The following is a 20,568-nucleotide window of genomic DNA, read 5'->3' as shown; positions in this document are numbered from 1 at the left end:
GATTGAAGTGATGTAAGTCAGGTTTAGCATGTTTGACAGAGACATTTTGCTAATGGGTTGGTGATCCCATTGTGACTTTATAAAGCATTTTCCCATATCTTTGGTTCAAACTGCATTTACTTGAAAAGACATGAATAGTAATTGAAGCTTTGCAGGCAACCAAGAAGTATTCTCCCCCAGGGAAAGCCAAGAAGGGAAGTTTAAGCAGATGGTTGTGCTGGTGGAAGTCCCCATGTGAACAGTCTCACCCAGCACGTGGAGTGTGAAATGTTGGGGGATGTAGTTTATGTCACCTACAGAGATGCAGCTGAAATTATGAAACCTGTTCTCTTGCCAGAGGTGGTTTTCTCTTTGTCATAGGAATTGAAGGGTTTAAACTGAAATTTTGCTCTTTGCCAAGGCTCAGGTGAATTCCCTGTGCCATCTGTGGATGGCTGCTCCTTCTCTCCCCTCTGCTTCATCTCACCCTGTGATGTTACAGCTTGAAATTCCCTCTTCACAGCCCAGTTATTTATTCCCATGTTGAGACTTTCTGGGTCTTGTCTTGGTTGGGCAAATCACAACCAAGTTACCAGCTCTTGCTTTCTCAGGCCATATGTAACTAGTGAGGGTATTGATTTAGTTTTGATGTGATGTAGTTTATAAATATGTATGAGGATTTAGGGTTATTTAACTGTGCTTGTTAATTCTCCTTGCATTGCTGTCTCTTCTTGTTGAGGGTTTCTTTGTATGCACAGCAACCTCTTCATGACAGCCCTGTTCTCACTGCCTGGGACATCTCTAATGTTTGTTAATCCCAAGTCTGTAGAAACTTTTAATATTCAGGGAGTGAAAGGAGACAAAGTGATGCCCTTCTGCACAGGGACCAAGGGAGCAGAGTCCAGCTCTCCAAGGAGTTGGATGAAGAAACCTAGGGCAAAAAGGTAATCATCACAAGGTGGGGAGGAGGAAGGAGATGGAAGAGACCTTTTTCATGCTCCTAGAGAAGGGGAAAAGAGCTCTTTTCATCAGGGATCCTACAACTTGCTTGAGTTTAAAAAATAATTAACCTGATCAAATGGTGAAAAGAGAGGGAAAACCAAACATTTGTCTATTTGCCCTGAGGAGATAGAAGAGAATGTACCATCTGAGTTGGTATTTGGATGTTTTAGACACTCAGGTCTCTTACTTGAGAAAGAGCAGAGCAAACAGAAGAGGGTTCTGCCTGCTCACCACAACTAAGGGAACCTGCAGTGGCTCCTCATGGTGAATAATGTAGGTGACTACATGGATAAAAGGATGGTATGTACATGGGCACATGTTTTTCTGAGATGTTGGAAGCTTTCTCACTTTTCCCTCTATGCAGTGTCCATGACTAGAGGAATTTCTACTGCTGCCTGGTTGGACTTTGAGGTGATATTGGGGAAGATGAGCTCTACCCAGGGGCAAATCAACCACCACATCACTGGTAAATGACAGCAACAAAATGAATAAAACCTGGCAGTTGTGCTGTAGCTGCTCTTCCCCTCGGTGTGTGGCAGGGACATGTTTTGTTTTCCTCCTTTTCCCTGTCTGCTTGGCCACAGCAGAAGGTGTGTGGGAGGCGATAACCCCGCGCAGGGAGAGGCTGCACTGAGCTTGTTTAACCTGTAACACATTTGCTGTAAATCCCACTCAGACACTGCCCAGCTGCTCCAGGAGACTGTCAGAAATGAGTCCTCCAAAGCACTTGTGTCTGTCATGGTTTCTGTGTGATGGGAGAGGGAACCTGACTTGCCCTTTGAGTGGAGATGCTTCCAGCTTGAGGCAGGAATCTGGTCATGGTGGTGGGTTAGCTCAGGGGGGCAGCCAGGGCTGAGGGTGCTCATTCATTCACTCAAACACAGTAGGTTTACTTTGTACCCTGCCAGGTTGAATTAGACTTGTAAGGACATATAATAGTACTTTTATATGCATTAAATTACAAGATCAAAATGTCCTGGTGCACTTAAAGCCTTTAGGAGATTCAGCATTGCTGTAGTGGTTGACCTCAGCATCCAGCATCCACACCTCTGCCATGTGTTTGCTGTACAAATAGACAATGTGATTGACAGCACTTCTTGTCACTTGTTTTTCAGGCTTTTATATGCTCAGATGAACTTTGATGCTTTCATGTAGGCTTTTACATAATTTTTAATTATGCATCTTTCTTTTTATACCAGATAGTATCTTAAAAAAATACCCGTAGAGGTTTTGCTTTTTGCTAATGAGATCCATTAACTGGAAAATCCTATTACATTGCAGTTTCACTTTGCTTTATAAAGTCTTGAAAGCAGGACCTCTGCTGTCATGCTTCATTCTGACTCCTCCCTTCCTATCTGGATACTGAGGGTCCTGGTCTAGCACAGCCAAATTTGTGTTGTTTTTCTTCTCTGGGATCTCTCCTTGAAGCTCCATTTGAATTAATTCCAAAATAAAGCTTTACCAGGAAATTATGGAGGCATTAAAGCAAGATTTATAGAGTATTGTCAGGAAGGAAAGCTTTGAGTGGCTGAGGATCTGAATTGGAGTGAATACTACAAAAAACCTCACTTCAAGTGTCTCCTGTCTTTCTGGTCTACTGAACAGTAACTGTACGTGCATGTTGCAGAATAAAAAAGAGAGCAGCAAAGAAATAGTTAAACTTTTTGGTAAACTGTGTGTGCTTCTCTTGAAAACCTAGATTTGGTCTGACACCTCTCAACAATATTCTCAACCAAAGTTACTTGATTTGTATGGGAAAGTTGATAGAATGTTTTTTTGAAATTCAGATCTGTGAGAGCCAGCATTTCTCACCATATAAGTTAAGACTTATCTCTGAAAAGGAATTTTTATAACTCACACTATAAGCTCTTCGGGGCTGTTTTCAGAACCGATGTGCTTTTTATTTTCAGTGTCTTTATCAGAGGTTTTTAAACCAGCACAGGTCTCCTCTGCACGCTACTAGACTGTAAATAATAGCAACTTTTTATGGACTTTGTTCTCAGGAAAGACAGGAATCCTTGACTTGAAAAAACTAGTGTAGAAACCCTGGAATTCAAGTCTCTAGGTGGTAACAAACCATCATAGAGCAGACTATGATTTTCTTTCCATTTCAGTAAAAGGAAGAGCAACAATTGAAAAGGACAGTGAACATTTGGATGCATTTTTTCTTTTAGATGATCCCAGCTTCATGCCATTCCATGTCTCTCTGTCCTGACTCTTAACCTTCTTGTCACGTTTGTTTGCATCCCAGACCTCATCTGAATGCCTCACTCAATGCAAATTCCAGTCTTGCATCCTCCAGGGAAGAACACGTTTGAAAGAGATACAGAAAACAGATCTCCTTTTAAAACTGTACCTGAAGGGCTTCCACACCACTGCTAAGACATTTTATTTTATTACTCCCATTGTAGCAGTGTCCAAAATGTGTTACATGTTGTACCCAAAGATATGGTCTGGTGTTAGAGCAGTGTGATTAGGGTGATTAGAGCTTTTTTGTCTGTGATACAGCCTAACTCCAGCCACCTCCCTGTCTCATTGCTAATTTGCTGTAGATGCTGCGGTAAAAGAGGCCATAGGGAGGAATATCAATGAGTGTGGATAGTGTGGAAGATCTGCTCAGGAAGGAAGAGAAAAACCCCTGTAGAAGCCTTTGTAGGAGGAGCAGCTGTTCCAGGTGGCATTGCTAATGGAGAGGGGAAGGTGATGTGGGATTACTCACTGCTCCTGAGAGCAAGATGTGGAATCTGTTGTTCTTGGTGGAGGAGTTACTGGGGGTGAAGAGGCATAACACAGAGTGTCCTCACTGTTCTGGAAATGACTGACGTGGGTGTTCAGGAGGCCAGAGGTGAGAGGTTGCCTGAATCAAGGTATATGAACAAGAGGTAGCAGCACCTGGGCAAGGAGAAAGATCTTCCTGTTTTGCAGAAGAAGTAGCAGGTGTTGTGCTAAGAACTGGCTAAGATAACGATGGAAAGGTTGCCCAAGTGAATTTCTGCTGCCAGGTTTCAGTGTTGTGTGTGTGCAGATGCACACAAAAAAAAAAACCAAAAAACATGGAGAGAGAAAAAGGGTAGGGAAGTGCCATGAGACCTAGTGGGAACAAATGAGCCTTTTCCCACATCCAGCACCTTCTGTTTTTCATTTCCCCGCCCCCCCCAACCGTTTCTGATGTCAAGCATGCACATACTGGCAAAGCTACAAGGAGCAGGTGGTGGTTGTTGCTTATTTGTTAGTTTGCTTTGTCTCATCTTTGCAATCCATTTTTGTTAATACAGCTCCTGTTCCACAGACTTTAAAGATCCCTTGGTGTGGTTATCTTGTGTGACAGAGGGAGCTGGGGCTGGTGAGCGTGCTGTGCTTTGTGCACTGGGTACAGAGGGAATTCTTTGGGATGCAGTTTACTTTGGGTATTACTCTAATCACTTTAACAAGCCTGAGCAAAGAAACAAAAAGAACAAAACCAAGAAACAGAATTTCCATTAAAATGGCAATTCCTGAGGTGAGATTAAGCTTTCTGAGGCTGCCTTGTACTGGGTACAGAAATGCCTCCAATAGCCTTTTGTATGAGAGAGTTGAGTAACCAATTTTATTTTTTTTTTAAGCTGTTAAAATTTAGGAAGATCAGGAGAAGCTGCCCACCTGAATAACCAGGCAGACTCCAGTTAATAAGCCACTACAACAAGAACAGTAGTTGTTGAGGACCTTGCATGTTCCTTTCAGGTGATAAATTCCAGTTTTGCCTTCCCGCTGTTTTTTTCTTCTCCATCTTTGAGTGAAATTTCCGATGGGTATTGATGCAGGACTAACAGCAGACAATTCTTGACATAAATGCTGAGCCATTAACTGTAAGCTGAAGATAAACACATTCAAAGACAACTTCTAATGATATGTGACTTGTCTGCTTTCATAATTCAGTGGAAGCAACGGGGTGTTCATTAGCTGTGTGCAAAGCCTGTGTGGCTGTGTTTACCCACAAATACCATGTGTTTGCAGTGAAGCCAGACAGTCATTCCAGAAACCTCAAGCCTTGGGAAAGGCATGCTTGAGCTGTGTAAAGGATCCATAGTCAGGAGGAGGCACTGAATCCCAAGAATAGGTTCCCAAAGCAGTGTCAGCTCTTCTAGCATCAGAAAGCTGGATTTTGCAAGAATTCTGTAGCTGAAGCCTGACACAGTGAAAGACCAGCCAGAAACCTTGAGTAACATTTTGTCCCATTTTTGTCCTATCTTTGGGGGATTCAAGATGTGCCACCTCTGTTTTAGTCCAGGATTTAGCAAAGTGTACCACTGGGCTGTGCCAGCAGTGAAGTACCATCCTCTGCTCCAGAGTTCAAAAGTGCAGTTTTGGACATTGAGCACCTGCTTATACCCAATTACCTGCTGTGTGTTAGTGTTTACTATTCAAGCTACTCTTTTGCCTACAAGAGGTAGTGAATGGAAGCAAGAGCATTCCCTGGCCAGTTGGATGCTTTTCAAACATGTCTCTTCCACCATCCCCCCAACTGATGCTTTATGTTTTATATCTGTACATAAGAAACTTTCCCATCTGTCTCCTACAGCTAGATGCAGTCTTTATTTCAACAATTCTTCCAAGGTAACTACTGACCCATTTAAAGCTGATTTAATCTACTAAGCTCCTTAAATCATTTCTATTTAAGTTCTCCAGTACTGAATAACCTGTCCCAGTCCAGAAACCTTGGAGATTTCTCTCTTAAGAAGTCACCATGGGAAGAAATTCCTTAGCTCAGGAGTCTGCAGTGTTTGGGTGGCTCTCACTGTGCACGAGAGTCGCGTGAGGAGGAAATGGTCCTTTCTTTGAAGAGCTTCCAATCCCCAGCCTTTTCTCAGCAGGGCCAAGCACAAGCTGTTGTATTGCCAGCCAGCAGTGATTAAGCTCAGCTGTCCATATGCTCCACCAGAATTTATTGTGCTGCTCAGAAATCACAATCTTTTAAGGCTGATAGATACCAAGACTGAAAAAATGAGGTACTTAAGTGCGTGTCAGCCCCATCTATGGGTTTTGATGATTTTGCTTGCCAAAGTGTTTAACAGAAGGAGCTTGTGAGGATGTGAAGTCAGCTGAAAATCCTTCACAGTGTCTGCTGACATTGTATCCTGACAGTCAGTGCCTTTTTTTGGGATGTATGGACTTTTTAAATTTCATTAGTGATGTTAGATAAACATGTTCACATAATGAGAGATTATTCCCTTTGCTAGCAGCTCTACCTTCTGATCAGAAATACCTGCAGCAGATGAGCAAACCTTAAATGGAGTTGTTAAGCACTGAATGTTTCATCAAATGTAAAGTGGTCCACATGGTTTTAAGTACTTTATTCTTACCTGTGTGCCTGTGAAAGTGAGTGGAGTAGAGAGAGAAAAGCTTTTATAGCTCCTGGAGAAAGACATCACTGAACTGGGACTGTGCAGTTTTCAAACAACCAGGAGGAGAGATGCCAAAATAAGTTCATCCCTTTTCAAGGTGCTGTCACTGGCAGCTTTCATTGTTCTTCTAAACAACTCCTCTTCTAAAGGAAAAGTTTCTGGTTTTCAGAGATTAAAGCAGTCCTGTCTTCATTCATTTCTTTGGCACTTGACTGATCCTTCCCTAATGGGCAGATTACTTAGGAAGTTTTTTAGCTGTAATTTCAACACGTAGACCAACATGCTGACTGTTTGGTGATAATATAGTTTAAAAAAATGACACGTAGCATCAGCACAATTATCTCCCTGGGGTGATTTTTTTTCAAGCTGGAAGATGGAAGTGAGAGGGGAGGCAGCAACATCTGACTTGAGCTTGTACCTCAGTTCTAGATGACAAATTGGCCCTGTTGCAAATTCTTTTTTCCATAGTCTTTTGTCAGAAAGTTTATTGATAGCCAGAATCTTACTAAATAGTTCTGCCAGAGTGTGCTTGGAACATACTGCATTAAACCAATATTTGTTTGTGTGGCATCTGCAGTGTTTGTCTCACACAGTGTGACTCCACAGTTGGGACAGCAGCAATGGGGTGGTTCATGAGAGAGTTTCCCTTGTGGAAACCCTGGGGCAGATGTCTGGAAGGCTGAGGATAATGCATCAAACCAACATTTTTTTCACAAATTGTGGACCATATTAACACATGAAATCAACAAATCGTCCCTATAAAATGTCCAGTGCCCTTCTGAGAGCCAAAAAACCCAAGGTTTTGCTGCCTTAAGCACCAAATCAGCTAGTTAACATCTTGCTTTCCAGGAATGAGTAATTCACTTTAAGTGCCAACCAGGTTTGGTTGCAATCAATCAAGGTATTTATTGCTTCCCCCTAAATTGAAGCTCTCTGTACATTTTTCTGACAAATCTGAATTACTTGTTCAATGTTATTTCTGAAAAGAAGAATCAATGAATGCCAGCAGTTCTCTCTAGTCCAAGTAATTTACTCTTCAGAATCTCTACAATTTCTGGTTTTTAAGGTAAAATTTCTGGTATTTTAAGGTTTTTAAGGTATTGGAAAACAGGGGTAAAGAGGAAATACTGCTGAGAAACTGTCAGTAATGTGTTATCTTTGCTCTCTGAGACACTGGACATGATGTGCTGATGAGCAAAACAAGCTACCAAGTTACTGCTGGATGAGCCAGGGATGGGATGGCTTTCCACCAGAGCTCTCTAGGTCACACATCAATTGCATTGCCCAAATGTCCCACATTTCCTTCTAAAGGCACCACGAGCTTAAGTGGATTTGGTCAAACCTCACATTCAGGCCAAGTTTCCAAACCTGCAGCACGATTTTCACGCTTCTTGGAGAAACCAGGGATACATTACTGTTTGTTACAAGATGTTTTTTAACTCTGCTAAGCAATACCTCCTTGCATGTGTTGCTTCAGCACAGAAGCAGCATCTGGAGCTGTGCCTGGGCAGCTGTTTGGGGAGTCCCAGCTCCTGTTCAAGGAATGTGGCTGTCTCTTCAGTGCCTGCCTTTCAAATGCCACTGTTTGGTCTTCCTCTTCTGTCACCCAAGATTAGAAATAATTTTCTAAATGGGAAAATCTGTTTTAGGTCTTCTCTTCCAGTGCCTGAAACAATTCTCCAGGCTTCTGCTGCACAACTGAAAGAACAAAATTATGATCAGTAAGACTAATTTATTGTAGGTGGAAGTGCAGTTGACAAAGAAAACCAGCAATTTACATTTTCCAGAACGAAAGGGATTCCAGGAGGATGTTGTTTCCTTTCTTCAGTCCCTGGTTTCCTACTAGCATTAGGGTTTCATGTCCATCAAATGCTAGTGAGAGTTTAATGCTGCTTTGCTGTCTCTTATATTTAGCAGTTTCCATCAATGGATCTTCATAGAGCTGACCCTAAACCACTACTTTTCACAACCCAAAGTCACTCTCAACCTTCAGAAATTTGGAAAAAACACTCCAAATGTCCCAAGCTGTGATACAGTTTTGACTTTCTATGTTACCTAGACATGAGATCCATCCCTTTCATCAGATACTGCCTCTGGTCTGCACTGTTTCCATGGAAAGCTTCCTGCATTTATTTGAAACTCCAGAGAGTGCCAGTAAATTTCCTGGAGGCTGCTTGGTGTGACTGAGGGGTGGCAGCATGGTCTGGTGGTGAGGAGGAGCAGCTCTGAAGATGTGTTTTCTTTTCTGCCATGCTGCTGAGGAACCTGGAACCAGAGACTGCATCTTTCCATACCTGCACTCCCCTCACGTACTGCATCTTCAGGCTTTGTTGTCTGCTTTTTGGGCTTTAAATGGCAGTTTCCTGTGGGGTTGTACAGGACCTGGCATGCTGGGATCCCTGTCTCACTTGGTTTCTTTTAGGCATTGCTATAATGTAAACCAGCTGCACTAATATTTTAGCTGTAGGGAGAAATGTACTGGTTTGATGTGTGCTGTGTAGAAGAAAGAGAAAGCTGCTGCCCCTAGCCCAAAAATGTGAGTAGCATAGCAAATATGTTAGTGATCTCCCAGAAATGTTAAATGAGATGGATTCTGCCACTGCCTTCATTGCACTGTGGGGTTTTAAGAGATCCTCTTGTCTCAGTGAAGCTTCAGACTGATGTGCTGAGGAGAGCTGATGAATCCTGAAAATCAGGCTGAGTCCTGGTGATGAGTTTTAGAGCAAGATTTTTCAAGGGGGGCATGCTATGAAAGGAGAGGATAAATGGTCTGAAAGATCTGTAAGAGCCAAAGCACTGCAGCTTCATGGCAGGGCTTTGTAGAAAAGCCAGATGGATGATGGGGAAGGGTAAATAACCTGCAGAATAAAAAGATTGGTGCAGTGTGGGTTACAGCAGCCCTAGCAGGGAGGGAGCAGCAGTCCCCAGGTGTGCAAGGCTTTCCTCACACAGGGATCCTGCTGCTGTGTCTGCAGCAATGGATCCCTGCACTGCAGCTGGAATGGTGCTGGCAGCCAGGATGAGGAGCTCTGAGCTCTGCCTGACCTTGGCAAGGGAGACAGGGCCAGAGCCCTTTCCAGCTGGTCAGAAGCACCAGCAGCTGCCCAAGGAAAACTGGGATCCACAGCTGACACTGGAGCATCCTCCTACCTGCCAGAGTAAGCTCTGTTGCAAACTTTGGACTTGAATCTCTTCCCTTGAAAGACAAACATGAGAGTGAGGAGTGCCCTGACCTGTCTGGAGGAGTCCTGGAGTGCAAATAGCAGGAGAAGGTAACGAGCTGAGTGCAAAAGCAGGTTTGTAAATGCCAGCATGTGCTGGGGAAAATACATCTAATGAGCTGGAGTTGCAGCTGTCTTCCTTCTCCCTCTGTTTGACATCTCCACGGTGCTGTTTGTGTCCTTCAGGTCTCACCTGAATTTCTTTTGATCAAGGCTGATGGTGGGATTATTTCTTCTTTTGGCCTGAGTTACCTGATTGGTAGTTAAGGGAGATTTGTCTCAGCCTGGCTATGGAGATGGGGTCACAAAGCCCTGCTGCTGTGGGGCTGCAGGGCAGTGCAGGTGCCCTCCCAGGTGTTCCTGAGGTCACTGAAGTGAGGCTTGGGCAGTAGGAGAAGATGCATCACTTGCTCAGTGTGTGGCCAAGGGTTGGGAGACCACATACTCCTGACTGTGGGGACTGCAAACACCTGGGAAGGGGACCTGAGGTTTCCATGCCTGAGGCTTCCCAGCTCCCTGGAGTGAGCTCTTGGATCAGGGCAGATCTCTGGGAGTTCCTCCCACCCCTTTGTGGCCTGGGACATACACATGTAATCTCCTTTCTCTGTAACTTGCACTTACACTGTGGAACTCTCTCCTAACCAGATGCACAGCTGTGGTCAAACTGGTTTCTCAGAGTAGTTATGAGGAACTGCCACACCCCTCTTTTTTTTGTCTCTGGGAGGAAAATCCCTGAAGAGCACCTTTGACCACAATGATATTTATTCTGTTATTCTGTGAAAGCCCACAGATTTGTCCATGCTCTCCAGCACTCTTCCAGCAACCAGAGATGCTGGAGGATTCTCAGGATTCTCACATGTCCTGCCCTGGCATGGCGCAGTTACGGAGCTGTAGTCCTTGAATTTGTCAGACCCATTTTTGATGCTGTTTTTTGTTTGTTGCCAAGCTCTGGGGCAGTGAGTTTCAGCAGTTCAGTGCCTGATGAAGAGCTTCACATTATGAGACTAGAGAGTATTTTCAATAAAAGATGTTTGGGAGTGGGATTTCTGGGGTCTCTTACCAGCAATGACCAGCAGTGCAGGATGAAGTCACTCAGTCTCTGCTTTGGTTTGCATGGAAAAAAACCCCACATCAAGTTCTATCACGTCTTTAATGGAAATGAAATGATAAAATTGGGATAATACCTACCTCATGCTGCTCTTGAGGGTTAATTAATGTTTACAAAATCACTTTAGGTCCTGAGATTTAATTGAAGGAAAAATATTACCATATAAAATAGCTTTTTATGCAGGCACTGCTATAGGGTTTCAGCTGGGCAGAGTGCCGTGGCAGCCAGCATTAGCACATGTTTTACTACATTTATGGTTGTGAGACTTCCTGTAGTTTATATGAAAATTGTCTCTCTGAAATCACAAATGAAACATCAGTATTTTCCTCTCGCTTTGAAAGAATATTAATTTGCCATCTTAGGGCTTGACTGACTATTTAAGCTGCTGTAAATACAACTCTCCTTTGAGAAAAAAGGAATGGAATATCTGTTCCCTTGCTTGGATGAGCTGATACAACTTGCTAATGACTCCACCTTTGGATGCCATGGATGTTGCTGGCCCATATGAGCAATAAATCAGGCTGGCACTGGGTGTCCTGCTGTAGTTTAAGGGTGTGTTTGGGTGCTCATTATAATCTCCTGCTATCAAGAGATTTTAAATACAGCTATAAAACTTCATTTCTGGAGTTAAATTTGACTATGGAAGAATCAGCCAGGGAATGAGTTCTGTTAAGTGGGGTGTTTCAGTGGGTTTTTTTGATTTGGTTATTTTTTGTTTGTTGTTGTTTCTTTGCTTTGTTTCAACCTTTGTTTCAGGTTTCAGGGTTTTTTAAAGACGGAATAGCAAGAGAAGGAGAAACAACACTGGGCTTGGCTGCCTTCAACCGTTGTAATAAAGCCTTGTCAGTGCATAAATGTCACCTTACTTCTGCTGTAACATTTTTTTTATTTCACAGAGTGATACAGGCCGGGTGAACTTGGAGCTTGGATTGGTTACTCAATGTGCTTTTGTTTTGTTTTTTTTTCCTGCCACCCAGGGTGACTACGACCCCAGCAGAACCAAAGTTCTCCATTTCAGCATGAACCCGATGAGTTTGGCCAAGCAGCAGCGCAAGGAGGAGCAGCAGCAGCTGCAGGAGGAGTGTGAGAGGCTGCGGGAGCTCGTGCGGGTGCTCAAAGGAGGCGGCTCCATCTCTGGGAATCTGGAAGGAGTTGGGGCTTTTCAGTCCCCACAAGAAGTTGCAGGTAGGCTGCTGGCTTCTGGTCCTGGGGATGCATTTATTCATCCGTGTTGCCAGAGGAACTGAGTGCAGAAGCAGATGGAGGCATTGCAGACAGTGTGCTTGATGGAGTGGTTATATGGAAAATGAAAAAAGCTGGGTTGATGCAGGAGAGAGTTGGATGTGTGGTGGCAATCCTGTGGTAGAGGGTGGGTGGTAAGGCTAAATAATAATAATTCATATCATTTGCTCATGATGAATGAAATACCAATACCAGCCTTCATAGGCTCGTGCTGCCGGCAGAGTGAGAGGAAATATTTCCTTCCTTTCAGGGCTGGTTTAGCCCTTGAGGTAGCACAGACAGCAGGAAATAACTTTCATAGCTGCGGGGAAGCAAGTGGTTGAAATCTTTTCAGACCTGGCTTAAAACAAATTAATATTGTTTATCAGTGTATATGTGCCCCATTAATCACAGCTACATTCAATACTCCATGAAAGCAGAGTACATCTTTCACTGAGCTAAATACGTTCCACAGAATCTGTGGCGCTCCAGTACAGTCTGTCTTCCTTTCACATACTTGAGTGAGACTTTTCAGTACAGCAACCCCAAAAAGCATCACCTCCAGACATGCTCTCAGACTCTGAAAATCAAGGTAAGGATATCAATAAAGCCTAACCCATCACCTGTAACACTGTGAGGGACCAGGCGGAATCAAGTTATGCTGAAAAGCCCAGGAAAAGTTACTGTTGTAACTCTCTCATGGCCTCAAAACAATTTGTCAGAGAAGAGAAAAATGAAAGAAAACTGAAGGTCTTTGTGGAGCAAACCTGGTGTGTCCCAAATGCATGTACTTGGTCAATGTCTGGAGGTCAGGATCCTCCCTCAGATGAGACTGAAGGAGCAGAGCTTTTCCCAAAGGTCACAAGTGCTGGAGACTTCAGACACAAAAGGGCAGAGCCCTGGTTTAAAGAAAATCCACAGAAGAAAACATCTGTCTCTGTTATGAAACCGAAATTCTCAGAAAGTAGCTTGTCTGCTTTCCCATCGCTCAAACAATGACACTTTATTACTGCTGAGAATGTGTTTGTTCCAGCATCTCATAGTGGATTATGGTACTATACAGCCTTAAAAATATGATGGTGAGAAGTGCAGATGGGGTGGTTTATAACGTGAAGAACTCACTGCATGTTACAAGTAAGTGACAGTTCTGTCACTCCTGTTAGTGGATGCTCTAACAGATGCCTAAGCATGAAACACTTGGCAAACATTTTAAAAAAGCTATTGTCTGTAGGAGCTTCCAGTCTCAGACCCCCAGTGGGCAGTTCCTGGGGATAGCTCTTGCATTGCAATTGCAATTTGAAATGCACTGTGTTTTAGGTGTTTAAATTGCAGTAGATGCTGCTGCCCAGTGCCCTTGCCTGTCCTTATGCCCTGAGTACCAGGCACATCTGATGCTGCAGGTCCAGGGGCTGCAGTGCCCAGGGGGGCAGGGCTGCAGAAGTGGGGTCAGCCCCGTGTCTCTGTCACTGATGGATGAACCTCTGGGCTATCATCTGCAGTAATTAGACCATCTCTTCTGGGGGAATGTGCTCCTCACGTGTGCCTCCTGTCATGTGTTGGAATTATTATTCTGCTGCCTTTCTGTGCAGCTGCTTTTAGCTGTTTGTGAGGTGCCTCTGTGCTGGGATGTTACCAGGTTTGTCGTTAGCTCAGAATGGATGCATTTTTAAAGCTGTTTTCTCTTCTGCCTTTGATTCCAACAGGAAAACAAACAGCTCGCTGGGTTTCAGGGTATTTCCATCCTCATGTATGTGATGCTTTTTTTTTTTCCTTTTACCCCAGTCCCAAGCTACATCATTCTGACTTCTGGTAACCAGCTCAGATGGAAGAGAGCATCAGGTTCACAACTTAGAAGGATGGGAAGTACTTCAGTGTCATTTACTAAAGTCACAGGAGGGCACTTTGGATTCTCAGAGTGCCTATAAGTGCATCTGGAAGTGGTTCTTGTAAACAAAATGGGAAAAAGCTGTTGAAGGCTGGAGCAGCCCTGTGGATGACTCTCTGAGTACAGGGTGCAGGTATAGGAAGGCAGGTTATGTGGAAAGATCTTGGGCATTTTTTCTTGTAGTTCATGTTCTTGTGTGCATCACTGTCATGCACAGGGCACATTGTCTTAAATGCACCTAAACTCTCATTTCTGCTGTGGGATCATTCAGCAGCATAGTCAGATGCAAATATTGGGATGTGAAGAGATTCTGAGGGTGTTACAGTGCTGACCACAAGGTTACTGAGTTATTCTGAGCTGGCTTTAAATTAACCAGGTGAATGCCAGATTTGGCCTCCTTGCTGGAGCAGGGAGAGCTCCTATTGGGTTTGGGGGCAGCTGATCAGTTGTGCTGTGCAGGCTGCATCCATTCCTGCATTGACTCCATCCTGCATCCCCAGTGTGGATACAGCAGCTGTTCAGCAGTGGCTCAACAGCATGGATTCGTGTGGCCAGAAAACTCACACTGTCTCCATAAGACATGGAAGATCCAGCTTTTGCTGTTTTCTTAGCTCTGCCCACAGGAACAGCTGCCACATGCCTTCTGCTTCAGTGTATTTTCAAGGTGTGAAGTGGGGAGCATGTGGCAGAAACTCCCTCTGCTTTGTTTGTCACTGTCCAATTGGCTACCCCAGGGAGGGAGGTTTGTTGTGCATGATAAGGGAGCGGATTTCTGTGAGCTTTGTGAAGCTGTTTCTGTACAAAAATAACAAGAATTGGAGATTTTCTTGCACCCCTCTCTGTCAGCTGCAGTCCCCATCTGTTTATCTTGCTCATTCGTGTGATACACACAGGAGGCAAATTCACTTCTCTGAGCTTTTGAGGTGGGAGGTCCCTGGTGTCAGAGTAGAATGAAGAGAGAGCAAGGACAGAGTAGGAAGAGTGTGGATAAAAGCTGGGAGGACAACAGAGGTCATATATAAGTTTGGATTTTGCCTTTAGACAGATAGAGGTAAATGTAAGATTTTACTGTCCTGTTTTGCCATATAACCTGACTGGCTGCTTGGCGAGGTGAGGGATTTGGGTGGCCTCCAGCCAGGTTTGATGCATCCAGCAAGCTTATGTGGTATGCAACAGCTATGCTTTTGGTTCACAGAATTATAATTATACCCACCAAAAAAAGGCATTAAGGACAATGATGTTGATGGTTTTGATAATTATGTATTGGCCATTGTTAAATCCCTTCATTGGACTGGAGTGCAGCACATTTCTTCTGATTGTATTTCCGACTCCTGCGTAAGTAATAAGAAAATTATTACTGTGGACGTTAAAGCTCATTAAATGTGACTCTATTAAAAATCAAGGTTATGCTGGACTTTAAATCTCTTTGAGCATAACTGCTGGAGGCTGCAGCACAGCCTGGCAACTTGCCACGTGGTTCAGTGGCCCTTTCCTCTCATTTATGCTGTAATAGTCTCTGTTCAGATGGGGACCTATGGAGAGCTATAACAACATCCTGTCCTTTTCCAAAATACAGATGGGCAGGGCTGTGGGTGCTTCACTCGGGGTGTGGGCTGGAGCTCTGTGAGTGTTGTGCTCCTCTGCTGGGTTGTGTAAGAGCAGGGAGCACCAAGGTCAGACAGCCATCTGGGGGGAGCTCCGAGTCCTCCTGCCTCAGAAACAGGGATGCAGATTGTGACAGCTTTGGAAAGGTGGCACAGGGCATTGCTGCACAGATCTGAAATCTGTTCCATTTCTGCATTTCCCTTTCCCATGCTATTCACACCTTCCCTCCACTGCCCCTTCTGTATTACAGTCTGCATCTTCTACTTTTTTCTTCCATCTTCATAGTTTTTTCCTATTTTTTTCCCCATTTCTCCCCAGGCCATTTCTATTTATATCTTTCTTTTTTTGCCCTGTGGGGTCCTGGTAGACATCTTGATTTCTGGTACTGCTAGAGATGGATTTGGGTCTTAGTTGCAAGCAAGTATGTGGGTGGCAGCTAATGGGGAGCTGGAGAAGTAATGACTTGTAACAAAGCATAGGTAAAAATGAGAGAGAATGGTTCATGTGCTCCTTATCTCCATTTGTGTTCCTATCTTAAAGGTAATGTATCTGAAGGTAGGAGTGGATGATCCATGGAAGCTGGTTCCTGACTAAAAGAATGCAGTAATGCAAATTTTCCTTGAGCTCTCATGATTTATTGCTATCCCGTAGCTGCACCAGAGTGTTCCTTTCTTCATGCAGCTTCTCCCTGTGAGAAAGAGGAAAAGTGCTTTTAATATTCTTTCTGGTGAGAGAGAGGCTGGCACCCCTACCAGGAAGGAAGATGGGGAAATCAACTCTGATTTCAACCATCTGTGGAGAACTTTGGAGCTATTTTCCAGAGCATAATCCCACCAAAAAGAAAAGCTGTTCATCCATCTCAGTGGTTTCAGTGTCCTTTTCCCTTTGATAGGGAACAAGTGGGAAAGGGGGTCTTTGATGAAGGACTGGAGAATCTCACTCTGAGGCAGGTGTTTGGCCCTAAGACAGATGCTACACCTGGCATTCAGCAGGGGCTGTCCCCAGCACCACAGCCATGCCAGGGCCTTGTAAAATCTATTTAATTGGATTTAAATTGGGTAATGAATTAATATTAAAATAATCTAGTCTTGTTGAAGTGACAAGCCAGAGACGGTAAAATTTGTCATTGTCCCAGTGTGCTTGTGCTTCTGATGAATGTGTTTCTGAGTACAGAAGGTGACAAAAACGAGCAGATGGAATTTAGAAGTTGCTGTTCTCCATCCACAGTTGTCTGAGCTGTTGGTGTTTGGAAGCCTTGGTGCTTCCTGCCATCTGTGTAGGGAATCCACACATGACGAGGGCTGCACCTGTGAGTGGGACCCGAGTCCCCCTGATGGGGGATCCTTCCGTGGCCTCAGCTGCTGGTGGGTGCACATGTGGCAGAGCAGCCTCCACTCCTCGCTTTGTGCCAGTGGCTCCAGCATCCCACTGGTCAAATGGGCTTGGGCCAGGTGAGTGCACAGAGGGCAGCTCTCCTTCAGTCTCATCCTAAAGCACAGGAAGGATTCATTAGGTGACCCTTCTGTCAATTATGTTTAACCTGCCAGCTCCCCTTCACTCATACTGAAGGAATTGCCTTTGTTCTAAAGAGACACAAAGGTCCAGGGCATTTGCTGCCTTCAGATGTTAAGGGACTTCTGTTAAAAGCAGGATGTTAGCCTTTGTGCCCTGCCTGTATCTCAGTAAATTGCTTTCTGCATATCCCAATTTCATCTGAAGTTAATAAAGAGCTTGACTTTGCCTCTGGTGCTTTGCTGTGCACTGATGAAGGGCTGTCCTCTTTCACTCCAGAGATGGCCACATATCCTTGAAGGGGGAAGAAATCCTCCCTTACTGCTACCTGCATCTGAGATGTTGCATAGCATCACTGTGCAAACCACAAATGGCATGGAAAGCAGCACAAGGAATGAGAGTTATTAGCAGCAGTCCTGACCCACTGGGAGCTGCCTGCCCTCCCGTGCTGACTCCACAGCCTCCATGGGGCAATCCCTCCATGGGGCAATCCCTCCAGCTCCCAGCTAATTCTCATTACTATTGTTTTTATGGTGTTACTTTCTCTTCTGTAAGACATTTAGACCAGTCTGGGACCTGAATTGTATATTAAGTGTGGGAATAAGCTGATGGTTTAAATAGAGCTTACTTTGATTCCCTTCATTATTATCCATATCCCTTTGTCTCAGCCCAGCACTAGAGATAGCCAGGTGATGCTGCTAAATATACCTGTTTTCATAAATAACTCTAGCTGAGTTGTGATCTCCTGTACTTCATATTGACAGGGTTACAGTGGTCAGGGGAGAGTCCCTAAATGGTGTCAATGGATTTGGGCAGTGCAGCTGTAAGGGGAAAATACCTTGAAGCTTTTGTGTGTTCTGATTCAGCAACAGTGCCTTTGATGGTAAATGTTCTGCACTACTGAAGTCACTGCAAGCACCTATAAAGGTCCTGGCTTGAGTGAAAGCCAGGTATCTCAAAAGGGCTGGAAGAAATGTTTTCTGGTCTTAAAAAGAAAATTACTTTAATCTTATATAGTATTCATCATCCAGAAAGATTCTCAAGTTGTTTTTTTTTTTTTTTGGAGATAACACAGATATGAAGTCATGCAGCTCTGAGGGTATTGCAAACAGTGTGCCCTGCCTGTGGCAAGATGCCATGAGTCTGTTGAACAAGCAGAGGCTTGCCCTGAGCTCGGTGTAATCTGTGTGCTGCGAGAGGGCCAAAGGTTGCTGACCCAACAAACCCCCAAGGATGCCTGAAGCCTGCAGCTTCTTGTGAAACTGGGATGGGAGGTGCCACTGAGACATTGTTAGAAGTTTCAGGCTCTGTCTGCTGTCCAGGGAGCTAGAGGTTTGTAATAAATTCTGTAAAGTAGTTCTGTTGTAGCTGGTGAATGTGTAAAACTTGGTGTCAGTCAAAGGTTACTATCCAGACTATACTTAGCCTTCACAAAGAGCAAAAAAAGCTGCAGGATTTCTTCCTGCCCTCCTTTTCTACAAATTTCACATCTGAAGTTCTTGGAGAACTCAATATTTCTCTTTTTCTGAGAGGCAGCCTGTGAACCTACATAATACTTCCATACAGCTCCAGCAAGTCCTACAAGGGTTTTTTTTAAAGCATCTTCTGCCCTCTTCCTAGGCACTGTATAGAAATGGATTACAAAATATTTAGTAGAAGTAGAAGCTTTGTTCCATAAAAAACCCCATTTTTGCAAAGAAAAAATAGTAAAATAAGTTGTGAGAGAGAAGGAAATGGAAAAGAAATAAAAATGTATATGTGATGAGGAGCACCAAATTTAAACACAACTGCGACAACATCTGCAATGGTTTCTGTAGCAATATGAGGAAGGAGGCTCCCAAGGGAAGATTCTCTGGGTTTATTGATCCTGACTTGAGTCTGGGTGTAATGGAAATGAGTAGCACTGCAAGAAAATACAGCTGAGGAGAAAGCTGCTGGTTTCCTGGGCAAATGCATTTTCCTTACTCGGTCCTGACGCCGTAAAAGTGTGGTGTTCCATCTGGGGAAGGAGAGGCTGCTTTTGCTGAGCTAGGTGGGAAGGTTAGAGGTAGCTGAAACCATTACAGATGGGCAGACAGCAAGGTTAGAGGTGACTTCAGGGAGCAGATAAATCAAGAGAAAATGTGTAGAGAAACCTGGGCTGAAAAAGAGTACTCTGTCTCCTGTTTGTGGCTGTGAAGGAAAAACTGGTGAGAGAAACAGTATTTTTAAGCCTGATTACTTGGGATTCCAGTTCCCACTCTGTCAGTAGCTGAGTGAAGTACAAAGTGAGGATGTGAAAGAGTTGTTCTCACTACCAGAAGTAGCTGTGCTCCTTCATTTCTACTCAGGGGACACTCAGGGCCTTTGCAAGGAGAAAAGTCAGTGAGCTGCAGAAGGATCCAAAACCCTTCTCTCTGTGTTTTAAATCCTTCCCACCCCCACAAAAACACCACCAAATTTGTACTGTACAGAAACTGCCACCTGAAAGGTAACACCCTTCATGGCCACAGTCCTTCTACATCCCTCAGGCTCTTCCATATCCCTCTGTGCTGATGGTTTCTTTATCAACCAGAGACAAGCCAGCAGCCCACTGAGCTTTGTTGTTGGTGAACTTTGGCATTTGTGTTTTTGGGATATTTGAGTTGAGCTCTCATTGCTTGGTTGTGGCCTCCTTGGTGGCTGGGATGCTCCTGCTGAAGGGGAGGAAATGCAGTGTTATCTGCAGCTGCCCTTTGGCTCCTGCAGGGCTGTGCTGTGAGCTGCCTCTGACAGCACTTTGCATCATGGTGCAGCTTTTGATTAGGCCTGATGTGCCACAAGGCCCCTGGATGTACCCAATTGAAAATGCTCTTTCATTCATCAGCAGGATTGGGAAGAAAGGCTTGTGCTGATGTCTCAAATTCAGGCCGACACGATTTCCCTGACATCAGAAAATCCAGCCTGCCAGCGTGGCGGAGCGCTCCGGCAGCAGAGAGCCTCAGATCTCTGCTCTGCATCTTGTCAATGTATTGTTTCTCCTGGAAATTAAAGCCTGATGCCTCTGTGAGCCAGTAGAGTGGTAGAAATCCAGTGGAGGAACTTTGCAAGGAGTGTCAAGGACACTGGGAAGTCTTAAAAAGCCTTATGCTGGCAAGGCGAATGTCCCCTTGGTTGGGGCTGTTTATTGGATTCAGGAAAGATTACAGGAATGGGAAAATACTGAACTTATTTACCCTTTCCCACCCCACACTATCCAAGATGGTTTTCTTGTTGTGATCAGCTCTTAATAGGAAAAAAGTGACTGAGTTTGCTGCTTTTCTCTGGAGTCCTCGTGTCAATTTACAGGTGGCCAGGAGCTGACATCTGACACAGAATAAGTCAGGGCTCCTTAACACTGAATACCAAATGAGGTGGAGTGAATGTGTGGAGACTGAGAAATAAAGTTTGTCCCCTCATACCACATTTTAAAGGGGCAACATGCAACTAAAATTTGGAAGCCAAAGGATAACTTTTGGCACGAACTGTTTTTCTGCTTCATCTCCCTGTCTGTGGGAAGCTGTTTTTCTGAGAAATACTGTTGTGTAGTTGAATTTCCAGTTTTTCTTTTCATTTACTCTGATTATTTAGGAGCTGTAAATGAAGTAAAATAAGGTTCAATATTTTAGAGCGGCGGCTGTATTTAAGGAGTTTGTA

The 20,568-nt window shown here is 44.2% G+C and overlaps 1 protein-coding gene across 2 annotated transcripts in view; it reads left to right on the top strand.

The window, feature by feature from the left end:
* Positions 1-20,568, top strand: part of MAD1L1 (mitotic arrest deficient 1 like 1) — a 350,409-nt gene that overhangs the window by 214,343 nt on the left and 115,498 nt on the right. For both annotated transcript variants that reach the window (XM_041401934.1, XM_041401935.1), the window contains exon 16: positions 11,669-11,876. In XM_041401934.1, coding sequence (XP_041257868.1) covers positions 11,669-11,876 — 208 coding nt within the window. The remainder of the gene's footprint in view (positions 1-11,668; positions 11,877-20,568) is intronic.

Source organism: Onychostruthus taczanowskii, unplaced genomic scaffold, assembly GCF_017590055.1.
Source record: "Onychostruthus taczanowskii isolate IOZ18803 unplaced genomic scaffold, ASM1759005v1 scaffold19, whole genome shotgun sequence".
In the NCBI taxonomy this organism is placed as follows: domain Eukaryota; kingdom Metazoa; phylum Chordata; class Aves; order Passeriformes; family Passeridae; genus Onychostruthus; species Onychostruthus taczanowskii.
This window is presented reverse-complemented; position numbering and strand designations above follow the sequence as displayed.